Source organism: Gossypium raimondii, chromosome 5, assembly GCF_025698545.1.
Source record: "Gossypium raimondii isolate GPD5lz chromosome 5, ASM2569854v1, whole genome shotgun sequence".
NCBI classification, from domain to species: domain Eukaryota; kingdom Viridiplantae; phylum Streptophyta; class Magnoliopsida; order Malvales; family Malvaceae; genus Gossypium; species Gossypium raimondii.
Genome location: NC_068569.1, coordinates 12,461,594 through 12,480,512, shown reverse-complemented (window position 1 = coordinate 12,480,512; position 18,919 = coordinate 12,461,594). Strand labels below are relative to the sequence as shown.

Sequence of the window (18,919 nt, the reverse complement as noted above, 5' to 3'; positions counted from 1 at the left end):
TTTTTCCAGAAATTTGACTTTTATATTTCGATTCCTCCACTTTTTCCAGTTTGATAGGCGATTGCATCAATACCTTAGTTCCAACAAAACAGAGATTTTTTCATGGTTCAATTGGTAATGAAAACTTCTAAAATTAAAACGATTAAAAGTGTTGAAATTAATAAAGTACAAACGCATAAAAAAACTTTCAAGTAAAGATTCAGTAATTTCATCGACAAAAAATAATTTCTATTTACAAGAAAAAAACAAAGACAACCGAGTAATTGAAACCGTCAAAAAGAAAACCGGAGAGATATTTGGGAAAATCCCCCAATGAAAAAACCCCAAAACTATGTATGAGGTGGGAATTCTCAAAGCTCAACTCTCATGGAATCATTTAACAGTAGAGGCAACAGTATGAGCCCACCATCTAAGGCTGTCTTTGACGTCAACCTCGTTACCCAAAGCAGGGACTCTCCAATTCATCAAAGGGTTTTCCTTTCTTCTTTCTGAAACATGCCATGCTTCTGATAGGTAAGGCCTTGAAACTTCATCCCTATCATCATCTTCAGCACCTGCAGCTTCTTTATTCTCTTCTTCACCATCTTTCCTTCCCAATCTTTGCAAGCCAGGGATTATTTCAACCAACCTTGAATCCTTGTTATCTTCCTCTGAGAATACAAACCCCAGATCCATAAACCCTTTTAGCTCCTCAAATTCCAAGTCTGACAAGCTCTTGCTTGTACCCTTTTTCCTTCTACTACTTCTCCTGTTGCTTGCTGCTGTCTCCTTCTTTTTGGGTTCTTCTTGGATTCTACTCCCGTTATCTTGCAACTCTTCTTCCGTCATTTCTTTGCCCGAGATGATTTTATGCAGCTTTGGTGAGTGGAGAACCGAGTCGGGCGACAACGAAGCTGAACCTATGAAGCTTGTGCTGTTTAAGCTCAACTGGTCGCTCATGGACCTTGTATGGAGAGATGGGGTGCGTGTAAACTCTGGTTTTGATGATGTTTCTTCAGCTCGGAGATCTTGGTTTGGTTCCGAAACCGTAGATGTTGATGGAGTTGTCTGTTTTTTGAATATTTCCATCTCAAACCAACACGAATCAAAGAGGCTGATAATTCCATCCGACTCCATTAAAAGCAACTCAGTAAACAAAAGAGAATATTTCAAGAAAATAAAACTTGTGAGGTTGTGGTTTAATTCACAACTTAATCCTTAATAAATATTACAAGACCAGCGTGTGACCAAAAAACCCTTAACGCCGTTCAAAAATGACACAAACAATTCAACCCAAAAAAGGAACACACGTTTTACATGGGGTATTATAGTAATAATAATAAAATATTACCAAGTATTTAACCATGTTTTACTTCTATGTTGGAGCGAGTTGCTTTTTCCTGGAAGCCAAAGTGATTTGTATCGTGCGGATATGACGTGGCTTTAATAGGAAGCAACAAGAAAAAGATGGGAGTTATCGCGTTTGAAAACATAATATTAGAACCCAACATAAATACTGTTCCATCAATCTTGCTGGCGATCATGACTTGTCTTAAATCTAATTTGTTATAGATACTATTGTTGCTTTTAATATGATTTTAATTTTTATGTATCTAAATATATTTTTGGGGTTGATTACAAAAATCTTTATTTATTTTATATGGGGAAACATATAAATATCAATCGTATTTGGATAGAAGAAAAAATATATAGGAAGGATTTGACCTTATGCCTTCGATTCTCAAAAAATTTCCCACCACCATTCAACCATGATTAGTAAACAGATTTTAATAAGTCATGTCAATATGAGAAAATATGAAATCAGTAAAAAGTAGAAAATTGTCGACGACAATTTTACATACATTATTATAATTGAAATGATAATAACAATAATGATCTTGAATAAATATGTTGAGAAATATTGACATAGATTAGATTGGTCATAAATGGAAAGACACTTTGTTTAAGTAAAATTAAATTAAGTCAAGTTTTTGGACCAACAATTCAAACATCTAAATGTATAAAATCAGTGGAGTACAAATGAGTAAGTTTTAAAAATGAAATAAGAAAATGAAGTTTTTACTAAATCTTGACATTAATTACAAAATATATAGCATTCTTTTGTGATGAATGCAATAACTTATAGATATCTTAATACTCGGCGGTTCATGAAAAATTTGACATGTGAAAGTTTATATTAAAATTCTTAAAGATTTAGAATGCTAGAAGTATATAAAATTTTCAGAAATTGTTCAATATATGGATTGATTTGATTTGAACATTTTATTTTTATAAAAGGATCATGATCAAAGTCATTATGATTATTCTTGAAACTTCTAAAAAGATAAAAATATATTTCTCCAAAATTTTTCTCACTCGTGACTTTCAAAAGAATGATTATATAAATGTTTAGTAAAAACGTTCAAGTGATCATTTGAAAATGTAACATTCAAGATTGAACACATAAAATTTGTGATATCATGTGACGTTGTCACGAGAAAATTAAATACGCGTTGTACTATTTGTCTCTTAACCGAAGTTTTATTTCATTGAGATTTTTTGGTAAAGTTTTTAATAAGGTAGCATGTTACGCATATTATAAATATGTGTAACATTTTTCTTTCATTAGGAGTTTTTTTTTCCTCTCAAGGTTTTATCTTATAAGGTATTAACGAGGCACATTATTTACCAATAGACATCCAATGGAGAGTGTTATGAAAATTAGATCATTAAATGAATGTCCATTAAGATCAATACAAGTTTGGTATACATTAGGACTTTAATGTTTGTTAGAAGTAAAATTTTATATCATATATATTTATTACGTCTATAAATATAAACTAAAAAGAAGAAGCTATAAACAAAATTGATATACTCTTTTGTTATCCCAATTTATTTGTTGCTTATTTTGTATCAATATCATCTTTCTTTTGTGATAGGAATCATATAAATTCAACTTTTATCTTTTATAAAAGCTATGTATGAATAATTTAATTTGTTTCTATCCGTCCTTTTCTAGTTCTAGCATACACTTTATAAATATATATATTGTCCAACATTTTGTATCTTCTATCAAAAACATGTTCCCATGTTTAGCTTTTATATAATAAAAAGAATGTACTGTTCGATTCTAGCTTTAAATGGAAAAGATGAGCAGTGATAAGAGTTTTAAAATATTTAGCATTGTCTACCTACAGTGAACAATTAATGTTTTAGATTCTACATGCACAATTGTCAGCATTTATTTTCCCAATTTAATATCTTTTGGCTTTGGGGATATAAACTCATATAATTAGTATAATATTCCTAGAGTTAGGTCATGAAAATTATAAAGTGGCAGCAGACGCGTGATATGCAGGAATTGGGGACTCAGAATGCAGCCTAAAAGAAAACAAACAAGAACTCATTCCCAATTTCAAAGGGCTTTTCTAATCTGATCCTTCAATGTGAAAATTATGTTTTTAATAAAATTAGGGTTGGTGTGAAATGTGAACGGATTCCCACGTGCTTACTGCAATTCCCATCCTTTTCTTTGCTAATAGTTTCTTGAAACGAGTGTGCTAATTTAATATACTGGGAGGGACCACTCTCCTTCCTTTTCTGAAAAAGAAGGATGTTATTGTTCTCTTTTTCTTTTTTAAATCAATGTGGTCATGAAAAGTGAGAATTATTGATGCCGCTGCAAATAAAAATGTGTTTCATTCATTTAATAATTAAAAGCTTCATAGGTTGACTCCCCTCCTCCTCCCACCAACCAGGAGTGGGGTCAACACTACTGACTGTTGAAAGTTGCCTTGCTGCTGCCATGTGAAACGTTCATCTCTTGCTCTAGCTGCGGTCAATTTGTTTAGCTGCTCCCAAATTCAATTGGGTTTATTACTTTCTTCTTTCTCAATCGATTGGCGTTATAATTAGAGTATGTATGTATGAAAATGCACGTACTTGTAAGCGGAAGTTGAGCCCTTGAGATGGGATCATACAGGAATAGTTGCAGATCATCAACATTGGTGCCTATAGCGAAGAAAAGCCACCGTTAGAAAACGCAGAAATCCAACCTCCTTGTGCATATCTGGGGAGATTCAGCTTACGAACTTTTCCCTCACGCATATCATAGAATCTCAAATATGGGCAGTTTGGATCGTAAGGGAGCATCAGCCATACCAACTGGGGGTCTATGTATTTATATATTCTCCATCGCTTGCAAACAAGGTTGAATTGGATACGATCTGCTCCAAGATTAAACTTAATATGTTAATGGGAAGTTGGTCCCAATGTACCATCATCTGGCTTGTGGATGACTTCAACCAGGCCTAACATTGGAGAACAAAGAGCAACCTCTCAATAAATTAAACCCCATAGTTGTATACGCATGAGACATATTTTATTATTCTCATCGTGCTTTTAATTTTCGATTATTAAGCAAGAAGGTGAATTTTATTAGCTAATTATATATATGGATTAACTTTGCTTAAGATAAATATACATGGATAGATAGATTTATTGAAGAGTTAAAGTTTGATTAGGATTTTAATTCTTAGTTCTTAAATAAATAAATGAATTTGAAGAAAATGCAATAATTCCATCAAATAGAAAAATTGTAAAATAAGTCAATTACAATTAAGTTTGTATATAAGGATTAAGAGGATAGATCCAAGATGTTAGTAAGTTTTTCAAAATTTCTAGCTATAATTATTTAATCTCTTTTTTTGTACGTATATCATTTTTAAGTGGTGAAATTGTACCGAAATTTATTAAGCCATGTGCTTAAGCTCTCAAATCAAAGACACACGAGTCAACGAACAATACACACCAATTTTCAAACACAAATTTATAAGTATTGATACCATCTTTAAATTTTAAATTTGCATGAGGTTGAAATAGTAAAAAGAAAATTGTTCCTCCAAATTCAGGATGGTAGCCACTCAAATGTTAGTAATTTTTTTACTCATTCAATTATGAAAAGTTACAAAATAGTTGTCTAACTATTCTCTTTTTCTGCTCACCTACCGAAAGATAACTACTTGAGCAATTTTAACCTTCAAGATTCATACATTGTGTCAATTTAATCTTGATTCTAAAAAAATTAATCCTCAACATTTACACATTGTGTAATTTGGTCTTTTTTACAATCTTCTTTTTCATTGTGACATTGTAGGTCAATTTTAAAGAATGAGAAGATGAAAAAGAAAAGCAAAACTAAAAAAGAAAAAGAAAAAAAAGAGACCAAATTACAAAATGTATAAATATTGAAGGTTAAAGTTGTTGTTATGGCAATTTCAAAAGCTGTCACGTCATCTTCCATTAGTCATTTAACAGCTACCAAAAAAGACAATCAAATAGTTGGATGACTATTTTGTAACTTTTCATTATTGAGTGACTAAAAAGCAAACTTAGCAATAGTTGGGTGATTATAAGTGTAGCTTACCCAAAATTGTTTTATATTAATATTTTGTTTATTTTTATGATTAAATTTAAATGAAATTATTTTATTCTATTATTAAGATATTGAAATAAGATTTTTGCTCATGTTATTAACTAATTTCAATTTTTTGTATTTTATTTCTTTTAACACTATCTTTTAAATGTTTTACTTTTAAAATTTTAAAATTAAATTTATAAAAATCTTGTACTTAATTTTAAAAGTATAACAAACAAATTTTATAATTTAAATTTAATACTTATTGAAAAATCGATTCATTTAAAATTAATATCTTTAGTAATTTATAATTTTAAAATGTGTTTTTATAGGTGTGGCGTCAATATTGTGTCTAAACAATCATACTAGATTTATCATTTTAATTTCGTGTTTATTAAATATGTTTTATTTTCGTGTCGTATTCAAACTCATCATAAAATATATGTTTTCAGGATTTTGGAAATCTTTATAGAACTCCATAAGTTAAAAGCAGTGACGCAAATTGTGCTTAATATATGGTTCTATCTATACAAGTGATCCTAGAAGGAAACTGAAGGCGAAGAAACAACAAACTTGTACCTACTATGGTTACAAATGCAAACATTCATTTCCTGGCTTTGTTGTAGCAAATGTTTTGGCCCCGAAAATGCCATGTAATGCTCTTATTTGATGGGGGTGAATGCTAGCCCAATTCTAAAATCAATTGTTAAAAGATAACGGGGACCATAACTCCATTAACATAAAAGGAACCCCAAAATATGAATTCTTACAGCATATCCATGTTCAGGTGCGAATAATTATGTGGTATAAAGAGGTCTCTTCAATTGCTCTGCTTAGATGACCAGCTAACACGTATGTGCAGTTGTGAAATAACAGTGCAGTCCTTCTTTGGCACAGAGAAGAACATGGCTTACTTAAAACTTCTGGCTTTGCCAAAGGAGAATTGCCCTGCCATTCACTCCTGCAGTTACCATATTTATATATGCTACACTTCTCCATTATTGCTTGCTCCTTTCCTTGAAATGGTAGGCAAATACTATAGGAGCAGCTTAGGATATTGGTTAGTCTTAATACCTCTCCTCTTTGTCACAATTTAATCTGTTTTTCAACTAATGTTTGCATGCAGCAGCTATTATCAGTTTGACAAATTTCCAAGGCAAGGAACTGAGGGTTTAAACAAAATATGAATGCTGATATGGTTAGAAGCCGAAGGAAGTATGAGAATGAATCTTGTCATTTCACCACTTCTCTAAACATCATCAGGCTCAATGGAACTCTCAGCATGATGTTAACGTTGCTTCATCATCAGACTATCATCTCTAGATTCTTCTGATCCAGGAGAGTCATCGCTGATTAGTTACAGCTCAAGCATTTGGTGTGTTCATCACCCTCCACAACCCATATACTGTTCAACACTAAGTTAATTGTTCCTAGGATTACCCTTTCCATCTTAGAGATGCCAGCTGCATCAAGAATCCCTCCATAGGTGAATCAATGCCAATTTCTCCAGTTTTAAGTCTGTTTTAAGATAGGGAAAGACTATGTATGTTATTTGTGCTTGGCAGTTGGCAATCAGTTCACTGTATCAGCTGAACAGGGAACTGGTTCTGTTTATCGACCAAAGGAAATAAAAAGAGAAGAAACTGCTCAATAGTTTTCCCCTTCTGCCACAAGCTTTTCCTTTACGCTATCTTTTTATTTTTTTGAACAAACTCTATCTTTTTATCAGATGCAGGTATAATGTAATTAAAGTTCATTAATTGGACAAGAGTTGATAACCATGCCAAGCAATGATTGATTTCTGTCTTATGTTTTCTTCATGGTCAGTTGACTGTCTTCCAGGAGCTAGCTAGGACCTAGTGGTGAAAATAGGCCAATGAATTTAGGTTTTAAACCACTTGAAACCAATATGATATTTGTCTACATTTAACCATATATGTACTATGAAGATTCCAGATAAGTTAATGTGTTACAGACATTTTCCCTGTGATATTTGACATTCTCTTTGAAAGCATGTCAAGTTATTGTTTAGCAGTTGAACGTTGGGCTTCATTTTTGGTGTTGAGAACCCGTAAGAAACATAAAATTTGGGCATTAGTTCTTTTTTTGGGGGTAAATAAAGTAGCCTAGAGAGATGGATTACCATAGATGTGTAGATCAATGTCTACTCCAGACTAGTACAGCAAGCAATTCCTTCCAAAAGTAATATCAGCGGAGTCACTTAGCAAAACACTAGTAATTCCTTGAGATGGATTATCGTAGATGTGTAGATCAAATTCTACTTCAGAAAACCATCTTGACATGAAATCTGCTGCTCTATTGGCTTCACCATAGACATGGAAAAACCTGACTTCCCACGGACACCTACATATTTCCTGGATTACTCTTCGCTATCCCATGTAGATAATCACCAGGATCATCACTGTTCAGCATGTGAATAACTGAACATTAGTAATTTGGGCATTAGTTTAATTAAATAAATTGGCTTACTTTCTCTTTCCCCCCTTTAGATATAAATCTTTCTCTCAGAACATTAATTAATACTTGCAAACTAGTCAAAAAGTAGTAATAGTAACCTTTTTCAGAAATAGGAACCTTGTTGAACATGTCAATGCATACTGAGATATAGAATGGAGTAAAAGGATTATAGTATAATGCTAGATATAAAAGGATTATAGTATAATGCTAGATATCATTCTTTCTGAGTTTAGGATGTAGTAACATGAATTTATGCACATTAAGTAGACTGAAGAATGTACAGCTGAAGCGCTGGGCAAATCTCCTTTGGCAATAAGATTACCACTGATTACCGTCTCATAAGCCGACGACCTATGAGCAGCCTTGAGTAACATACTGCCAAAGCTGAGTTGCCCAGTAATGCATCTGTACCCGGTACCTGAAAGTACAATTTTGAGCTGATGAACACTTCCAAAAACTCAATCTTCATTTATAGGCCAGTGAAAAGTCTGGCATTTCCCTGTCCTTGCAATAGCATATTCTTAGCTTATACACTTGACCCCTTCTTTTGTAGGATAGCTGTACCCATTAGGCAATGCTTTAAGAAATAATAAATCCTTTGAACCCTATAAGACTAAAGGGACACTGAAAGGAAGATATTGTAACAAGGTTCTTTATGACTTCATATTAAAGGCTATCAAAATGGTACAAAACGTTACAAGAGTGTTACGTACGTCAACAACATTCCTGGCTAATATATGTTGTCCTTCAGTTTAAGGCCCCTTCACTCCTCTAAGGGTCAAAACAAGTTGTAGGAAATCAGATTTACGGTAAAGGAAAGTATCGAATATCGGTGCTTCCTTTTTGTCTCAATAATGTTTAGGTACCATTCAGAAAAAAAGTTACAGGAGAAAAGGAAATATCGTCAAGCATGGAGAAGGAAGATCCAGTGGCATGTCCTCCTGCCTATGTGATCTATAGTGTTTCGTGTGTTTAGGAGAGAGTAAAGCAACATTTTCTTTTGATGTTTGCATGTTTTTACGTGTGCTCATGCATGTTACGCATATGTCGACCTTTTTTTTTTCCATTGGCATATAAGCATCCACCTCTGATATGCTCATACAATATTCCTTAATATATAACCGTTCTCATGTTCGCAGACAACTGATATAACTGATAATAAATAAATAAATTTGGAACCCTAAAAGTGTTGGAAGATGAATAAACAATTTTAATGGATAGAAGTTTTCTTAATGCAAGGCATTGACTAGCCTGTTTGACATTTAAATATTTGTAATTGTTTTATTTGATATACCCATGTTTGTCGTGTACTTGTCTTTGACAGATAGCTATGGCTACCTCCTTTTTCATTAAATCTTTAAAGAAGCAAAGTGATCAACTGCTTTGTTAATTGTGAAAATTGCTACAAATACTTTGGGGGAAGGGCATCACTTTTTCAAGAGAAAGCAGATACACAAGATTTTGGACCACTATCCCATGATTGAAATGGGGAACCTTTAAAACTTTGACTTGGCATATGCCATTTCTTTCTTTGGCATATCCAAAATATTTTACTCGACAAGTATCGTCTATTTCCTTAAAGAAAGCAGATGGGTTTGAGCACTATAAATAATGATCTTGAATCTCTCTTTACAGTCAGCCAAACAACTTATATCAGATGCTGGAAGCAAGATAGATGTGGAGTTGAGGAATTACAGGGCAACTCTCCTTAAGCAAAAATGGATGTGCTTTTCTTTGCATAATTCGATTTTGCCAAAGGAGATTTGCCCTGCCATTCACTCACACAATGATTACAATGATTTCCTTGTCCTAAATCAGTACTATCGTTTCATCATAGCTTGTTTGCACTAAAACAAGAATATGAATGCAGTTTTAGTTCTATTAGGATTAAGGTAGATTTATTTCACTAAACCAATACTGACAATATTATTGATCAAAACGACATGGAAGGCTTTGTTTTCTTGCTTGTTTCACTGCTTTAGTTAATGTGCCTGCAGCTAAGCAATTAATGTTATTAATATAGAGATGCAAGTAGGCAATACTTGGGAATTCTTAATCTACCAGAGTGCTATAATAATTGCCTTTTTCATCTAGGCTAAACAAATTTCTGAATTTAATCCTATGCTTAGAAGAAGCGTTTCTCCTGTCATGGATTCAGCAGAAAATGCAATGTCAGATATAATTGTACTAAGTTCCATTTTCGTGTAATATAAGAAATCTGCTTGAATTTATGTTCACATTGAAGACTTCAAATCCCTCCTCTTAGGCTCTTGAAAAAGAAAAAGCCGCCCTTTGACAAGTTGCGAAGGGACAGAGTGCAAATGATAAAAATATCAGTAAAGACTGCATAAGAGCACGGAATAAACAAAAGAGTTACAGTTGTAACGGCGAGAATCTCCTCTAGCAGATGCCTAATCCATCGACAACTATGGTCTTATGCCTTAATGCACCCTTCCGTTATATATTTCATTTACATGCAAGGAACAGAAAGATAGAAACTGGCTTAGAAGGGAAGCATCATCTAAAGAATCTAGCAATATCTACAAACAACATCTCTTGTAATGATCTTGTCATTCTTATAACATCACAGAGGGATACAGAGATCTAGCTAGATATGACCCTAAAGCATTCCTTAGATGTGGTCCAACAATACATGTGGCCTTTGCTTTTACAAAGGCTGTATATTTCATTGAAAGAACAAGTCAAGGAAAAGCATCCATTAAGGATGTACAATTATATTCAGTTTCTTTTGCATTGGAAAACTAACAGTTGTTTAGCCTACTAAAACCACGAGCAAGAGTATATCAATTTCTAAACTGTCTGACTTAATTTTGATTGTTTCACAATGTAAATATATTCAGAACAATGCTTACAGATATAAAATTAATTTGTAGAGCACAATCAAGTTCTGGAAAAAGAAAAAGGCTGTTGAAAGGAGACTGATGAAGGGGACCATGATGGCAATAGCGAGAAGCAAGCTTTTGTATAGGAATGGACCTCAGCATATACCAGTTCAGTTCCATCGCATATCCATATCGAAATGCGAATAATGCAGAAATATAAATCGAAATTCGACTCGACCAAGCAAAACGCAAGCACAGCTGTGACCATCAAGGACGTCCTAAGGGTAGAGAAGAATAACGGTGCAATTCTCCTTTGGCAGATGAAATAGTGCACATTGCACACTTTGCAATAGAAAAAAATGTAGTGCAATCATCCGCCAAAGGAGAATTGCCCTGCTATTCAACTACTCTATCATATATATGTCCAACTTTCTTTCTTGACATTGATGCTAACATTACTTGATTTTTCTTACTTGTTCAATCGATTTGCTTGCTTGTTTGCAGATGTCAAACCACCAACCATTGTAAAAGTATGTTTTAAACTTTATTCTTCAATGAAGTTGTCGTATATCTTTCTCCTCCGAGGCTTATGAAGCTATCCATTATCACCAATGCTTTAGTTCTGAATCCTTCTAATCTGTTGAATGCTGAGATCTATGTATTTTTTCCCAAATTTTTTAGTGTACAAAATACCCCATCTTTCTAAGAAACTGGCTGACAAGTGCAACGGAAACAAAAAATCGACCTGATAAGAATATAGATGCATGCATGCATGCATGCATATAGCCTCATAGCAGGGACTAAACCAGAATTTTTTTAGGACCAAAATTTTATTATAAATCTTTGAGAGGGTCAGGTTATAATTTTAGGTTTTTATTACAGCTAACTAGTTATATAATATAACGTGTAGAATATGATTTATATCTAACTTTCTGGATAAAATTAGAATCCTAATTAAAGGTAAAAAGAAAAAATGAACGGTGATAGCATCCTACAATTTTATCTTTTCCATATATTTGATCTTGCACTTTCTCATGCCAGCTCAAGTGTAAGTAGAAGGGAGAATCAATTTAAAGGTGATGTTGCGGATCAACGGAAAACATGATGATAACATGCAAAGACAAAGAGCCTTTTTTCTTTAATGGAAGATACCAAAGCATATATGTTGTCATTATGTTGGTCTATTCATTTATTAATTTTGGCTTTCAAGATCGCCAAGGGCTGCGAAATGGACTCTGTATTTCATAATATATGGATACATTTCTTGTCACTATGCGAAAACTCGATGGCATATTTTTTAAATGATTTTATGCTTCTTCATTCGCCGTACACATGCATATGCTCCCTTTAAGATACCATTTTTCAACCCCGACACATTATTTTCCTACTAATATTTTAAATATTAAAAGAAATTATATCCACCATGATTTAATGACATGAAGAAAGAGAAGAGAAAGCAGCAACCTTTTTGACTAGTTTTTATTTTTAAATGTACGCCTGGGTTTATTTATCAAATCATTAGAAAAATTAATATTTATAAAATAATTTGTTTAATAGAGTGGTAAAGTTTTTTAAGCTCAACTTTAATTTGTAATTATTTTATTTTTACCTGTTTTATTTAAAAATCACATATAAAATTAGTAAAACATACACCATTACATTAATATTTAAATATTTTTATCTTCGTCTCTTTCTCTAGCATCTATTTCTTACCATCATCTTTGATTTTGATTTTTCCTTTTCTTTTATTTATCATTCTCATTATAATCTTCCACCAACGTTGATTCTTATTCGTAAAATTGTTTATGATATTTGAATTTTATCACAACATCACTAAATATCATAACTTAATTTTGGCTCCATAAAATGTAAAAAATAATTTGAATAAAAATAAAACGTTTGGTTGGTTGTAATAGAATAGAGCTATAATCAGTAATTCAATTGTTTAGTTGAACGGAATGGAATAGAGTTGTAATAGTGTTCTTATATTTGGTTGAATGGAATAGATGTTGTAATAGTATTAGAGAAAAAGTTGAAATGACCGGAGTACCCTTAATAATTTTTTAAGTAGATGATTATTATTAAATATAATTTAATAATATTTTAATATAATAATGATTAAATATGATTTAATAATAGTATTTTGATTATTCAATTATTGTTAAATGTTCATATAAATTTAATTTAATTAATATAATTTATAAAAATAAGAAAAATATTATCTAGAAATTTTAATATTATAATTAAATGCTAATAATTAGTAACATATATTATAAATATATCTAATAGTATAATTAATATATGATTTATAAAAATATGATTTATTTTTAATAAATTTATAAATATTATGTCAAAAATAATATTTGAAAATAAATAATTTAGCATTTTATATTTAATAATAAAACATTATTTAAAAATAAATTTAATTTTGTAAATTTAAAATAAATCTAAAAATCATATTTAAAATTATTTTATTTTATATTTTTCTTTTGAATATAACCAACTCAATTTATTTAATATAAAGTGGGAAAAAATACAGCCAAACAAAACATAACAGCAAAAGAACAACCTTATCGAAAATAAAAATAATAAAGATTATAATAAAGAAAAACAAAAGCAATAATAAATAAAACCAGGGACCCTAATTGTCCTCATATTCACAATCCAACTGAACTTAAAACCATTACAGCTTTCTACAGACTTTATCTCTTTCTTTTCTCTAGAGTTCTATCTAGTTCTCTCTTCTTCTTTTTTTCCTTTGATCCTCTCTTTTTCTCAAGTATCTTCCTCTCCAAAGCTTTATCTCCACCTACCAAAACCTATAGATCTATACATGCAAATCTCCCCTCTGTTAATCTCTTATTGTCCATCACAATTTTTTTTTTTGATTTGGGTTGTTTTGTTTTGTTTTCTAAATTTCATTACTGGGTTTGGAACATGTCAGAGTAGAGAAGACCTTGTTTTGATGCTGTGAAAACAACATTGTTAGATGAAATTGAAGTTGAGAAAGCATTTAATCGTAACATTTGGGTTTCAATTTTTGTTTCTTCTTGATTTTTCTTCCATAACTATAATTCATAAATTGAAATTGTGGTTAATATGATGTTTTTGGTTTGAGGTATTTTTGGGGAAAAAAATTGGTGGCTATTCGGTGAAAGGTTGGAATGACTATTCTTTGGTTGTAACACGGAATGAGTATTCCGTGAGAGGTCGAAATGAGGCAATAATCTACCCGACCATTTCACTCATTCAGTTAAACCAAACAGTGGAATAGTGTATGAATGGAATAGTCATTCATGCCAACGAAACGCGCTGTAAATATCATAAAATCATCTTATCATCACTTAAACTATTCTTTAATGTTTCTTTGATGACAATTTCATTTGAATATTACTTAATTAAATTAAGAATTATTAATTAAGTGCAATAAGAGTTCTTGAAGTGCTATAAAATTGGAAGATGAATTTATTTAATTATTAATTATTGTTGGTTTAATGTTATGATAAAATCAATAAATTAATGTCTTGTTATGATTTTTTTAATTTTTAATTGTCAATTAAAATATATATAATACTATTATTAATAGAAACTATGAATAACAATAATAATAATAATATAAAGATATGGTACATAATATAAATGACAAATAAATTACTATAAATTAATGCTCAAATGCTATGTTTGCAAAATAATCTAGAAAAAGAGAAAGATAAATTGACAATATCTACAACACTGGAATAATTGAAAAACAAATAAGAGAGGCAGCAACTTAATCAAATCGTTGAAATTTGCCTCGCTATCATCAAATCAACTTGATGGTGAACCTTAATCAACCAAAAAATAACTGTTAAAAGTCTCAAAAGACCCATTGCATTAGTGATGCACAAAAGGCCAAGTTTCAGATGACTTATCTCTCTCCTCATATCTCGGATCTATCATCATCGCTATAATCTATCACAATAAAACCCTTCGAGAATGATTCTTAATAGATTGAGCGACACAATTACATTGACAAATCTCATATAATACATACACCAAAGTATTTAGAAAACATGGATAGCTCTAGATAAATTGCAACCATTAAAATCTATAGTAGATAACAAAAAGTATAAACCAAGTAACTAATTGGGATTGTGACGAGGGGTTTATTAGTGTCAACAAATCGTAGTACCTAGTTTAGTTAGTAGATAAAATTTATTAAAAGGATTTAAATTTGAATTAAAGATATAATATCGATGGAATGAACTTAAAAGATAATAAATAAATTACAAAAGAAAAAACCTTACAATGAAACTATTGTTTTTCTTTTAATTCCAAGATAGTTACCATGATGATAAGCCCAAATGAAACCAAGATTATTATAAACTAAAGATTTATAAAATTATGCTCTTTTATATTTTTAAAACACCAAAAAGTTGTTTAAGAAAAGCTGGGTTGTAATACTAAATGCAGCAATAATAATTCCTAATATTTTATGACAACTTTAGTTGACTCCTACCTCATGAAACTGGAAACACAAAATATCCTGCTGGGTCCGAAAGGAAGTATAGCTTTAGGTTAAAACAGTGAATGTTGCAGTGGAATTGCGGGGCAAATCTCCATTGGCAGAGAGCACACTAGCTAGAATTCATAGGTGAAGTGGCAATGGCTGGCTGCCAGAGGAGATTTTGCCCTGTAATGCAACCGCAGCTGAAACTTGAAGACAAATGAACTCCCTGCATGAGGCTTCTTATTTATTAATTAATGCTGCAAGCATATCCCAAGTTCGAACTAACTTTTCCGTTAGATTAGATTATTCCTTATCGCCCCAACTCTTGCATGATAAATTTTGCTTTGCTTCCACAATTAAAATGTTTACTTATTTGTATGCGTATATACAATTCGATATGAGTGGAATCGTAAAAGGTGAAAGTTACCTCGAAATGTGTAAATATGAAGCCATGGATAAAAAGTATATTATTCCTTAAATAAAATTCATATATATCCCATGCCTTTTCTCCTCTCTCTTTCTTTTAAAATATATTCTCCAATAAAGATTTAAGAAAAAAACCATTGAAATTAGGGGTGAGCAAAACTCGATTCGACTCGAAAAAAATTCGAATTTCGAGTTAAACGAATTGAGTTATTCGAGTTATTCGAATCAACTCGAATTTTTTTTTAAATTTCGAGTTCGAATCGACTTAAGTTTTCGAATTCGAATAATTCGAATATCAAACTATAATATTCCCTCAAAACTTTTACTCCTTCCCACTTTCCCCCTCAAAACTTTTACTCTCCTCCCCTCCCAACCCCCCAATCTACTCAAAATCTATTTCCCACCAAAATTTTACTCTCTCATTTACTTTTTCTCAAAATTTTACTCCCAAAAACTCTCAAAACCTTTATTTTCCCTCAAAATTTTTACTCCCTCCCACTTTTCCCCTAAAACTTTTTTTCCTTTCCCATCCCACCTCTCATCTACCCCAAACCCTCCCCCCATCCAATTTTTTTTAAATATTTTCCCTCCAAAATTTTACTCCCCCTATTTACTTTCCCTCAAACTTTTATTTCCCAAAACTTTTTATTTTCCCCCTAAACTTTTACTTCTCACCCTTTACTCTCAAATAAAAAATCAAAATTATCCAAAAAAAAAATCACTAAACATAAATAGTAATAATTTTATTTATATCTACTATTTATATTATTAAATTAAATTTCACATTTTATATTATTTATATTATTGAATTGTTTAGTCATATTGAATATTTATATTAAAATTGAATTATTAATTATGCCATAAAATATTCGTGTTAAAATTTTATATTGGTATCAATTTCACATTTTATTTTCAAAATAACTTTTATTAAAAAATCATATTTTTACATTTAATATATTTTTAATTCCAAAATACATAGTGACAAGAATCAAGATAATTGAAACAACTAAGTAAGCAAAGAAGTTAACCAATATATAAAAATTAATAAATAAATTATGAGGTGATGAAAGTTAATAAAAATTTTGATTAAGGTGGACAAATTTTATTATGATGGGTACAATGACCCAAAATTATTTTTTAAAATTTAACTCGAACAAATATATTCGATTCGATTCGAATTCCATCTCACTTGACTCGATTCGAGAAAACTTCAAATAAAGTTAGGATGATAAAATGAGATTCGAAAACTTGATTAACTCGAAAATTTTTTATTCGATTCGATTCGATTCGATCGAATGCTCACCCTTAATTGAAATTATCACACTCCAAATTCAAGGATTTGAAATTCCTTAAACAAAACAATGTATATCGGCTTGCCTCCGATGTTTTCAAAAAATCAATTAAGTTTTTGTGTTTTTTTAATCCAATTAAGTCCTTGAAGTAACAAAACTAGTCGAATAGACTTTTTGATTAATGCTTATCGATACAATACTGATACAGCGCTCTACATCAGCAATAATTTACTAATGTGGCAGTGCCATGTCAACAAAAAATTAAAAAAATATATTTTTTTAAAAATAAAAAATTAAAATGAATAGTACATTCCCGTAAAAAAAATAAACATTCCTTTTAATTTTTATTTGTTACCTACGTCAACAACTGTTGTTGATATGGAGCACCACATCAGCTCATTAACGGTCACGTTAGCATTGTAATGGTCAATGTTAGTTAAAGACAATTTTATTAATTCAAGAATTCAATTGGGCGCAAAAAGATCACAAAAGTTCGAGCTACATCATATTAAATTAAAATCTAAAGTAGTAAATGTCTCCAAAATTTCAAGTCTTTTGTAAAATCTGTATTACAACTTAAACCAAGAGTTAACAATTCAAAAGGATCATAAAGAAAGGCTAAAATCAAAATCAAAAGCTCATTTAAACACCATGCATGTGTGTGGAATATAAAAAATTAAGAAATGAATACAATAATTATGCCAAAACAATCAATAATTATTCCAAAACTGTTTTAGTTAATCTAATATTTAATGAACACCTTTAAAATATATATTTAATAAACGCATTTATTCTAAACTCAAATTTTCAAAATTAAACAAAATTTTTGAAAAGAAAAAATTCACTTTCATACCATCAAGCATCTTGAACAACTATTCCTTTCATTTAACGAATCGGATTTCATTTTTAAATAAATACCAAAACCATGCATGAATTTTTATCCAATGTGCAATGTTATACATAAATTTTGATTTTGTGCAATTTTATATATACTTTCATTCGATTCAATTTTCAGAAATCATTAGAGACATAATCAAATTGTCACAATTTTACGTTGATACACAAATAATTATTTTAATCCAATATAAAAATAAATAAATATATACAATTAAATCAAAATCAAAACTCCATATATACATACACTACAATTCAAAACATAAATATTTATACAATAATTGTAATCTGTTTTCGTGATGATGAGTAATATTGCCATTTGCAACTGCCGTAAGCGCTACAATTAGTTTCATTTTCTACTATCTGAATTTATAGGGTAAATTGAAAATAATGAAATTATTAACACATTAGACATAATTATGTGTAATGAATATATGTTACACTTAAAATGATTATTGCACCAGCAATCCTAAATGTATACCTAAAAGGATCCTAAATTTTTATTTGTCATTTTTTATTCAAACCCAGTATTCTTAATTCAATCCTTCTGAATATCGTACAGGCTATTTGAAGGTATGAACATATTTCAAATTATATACATGGAGGCGATTGCTTTGAGTGTGTATACATATATATTATACAGGCTGTATAATTCATCACGTCAATCAAGGTTGAACAGGCTCGCATTCAAGCATCTATAGGTTCCAACTTTTTTTCCATATGGAAGATGCTGTTGGTTTTTTTGAGCTGTCGGCTCATTGTGGCCATCTTCCTTTTACTTTCAGATGAAGCAGCAGCATAAACCGGCTCTACACGCCAACAAAAGGTCATTAAAAGTTTACAAAGGCTAGGGCATCTCTATGTGTATTATTATTCTCTTATCTCAAACATAAACCAGATTTTCCTTTGCACCTAATTTGGTGTTCGAGTTTTAAGTTTTTTATTTAAAAACAGAGAAATTTGAACTTACAAACTTACCAATCAGTGCTATTGAAGTTAGAAGATGAACTTAGGTTTCATGCCTACTAATGGAGAAAATTTATATTTGGTTCCCTGCTCCAGGTTTTAATTCACAGAAGAATTGAAGAAATGTATATGCAAG

At 30.9% G+C, this 18,919-nt stretch overlaps 1 protein-coding gene and 1 long non-coding RNA gene across 2 annotated transcripts; one reads left to right on the top strand and one right to left on the bottom strand.

The window, feature by feature from the left end:
- Positions 1 to 176: 176 nt before the first annotated feature.
- On the bottom strand, positions 177 to 1,191 carry LOC105769078 (uncharacterized). The gene has a single exon (XM_012589481.2). The coding sequence runs from the start codon at positions 1,114 to 1,116 to the stop codon at positions 373 to 375; it is 744 nt and encodes a 247-aa protein (XP_012444935.1). The 5' UTR covers positions 1,117 to 1,191; the 3' UTR covers positions 177 to 372.
- A 5,068-nt stretch (positions 1,192 to 6,259) lies between these two features.
- On the top strand, positions 6,260 to 7,046 carry LOC105765949 (uncharacterized). The gene is made up of 2 exons (XR_001124930.2): positions 6,260 to 6,420; positions 6,522 to 7,046. It is a non-coding gene; the product is annotated as an uncharacterized LOC105765949 (long non-coding RNA).
- The last annotated feature ends 11,873 nt before the right edge of the window (positions 7,047 to 18,919 follow it).

Excerpts from the sequence above, each read along its gene's own strand:
- LOC105769078 (XM_012589481.2), bottom strand. The coding sequence starts at position 1,116 with ATGGAGTCGGATGGAATTATCAGCCTCTTTGATTCGTGTTGGTTTGAG.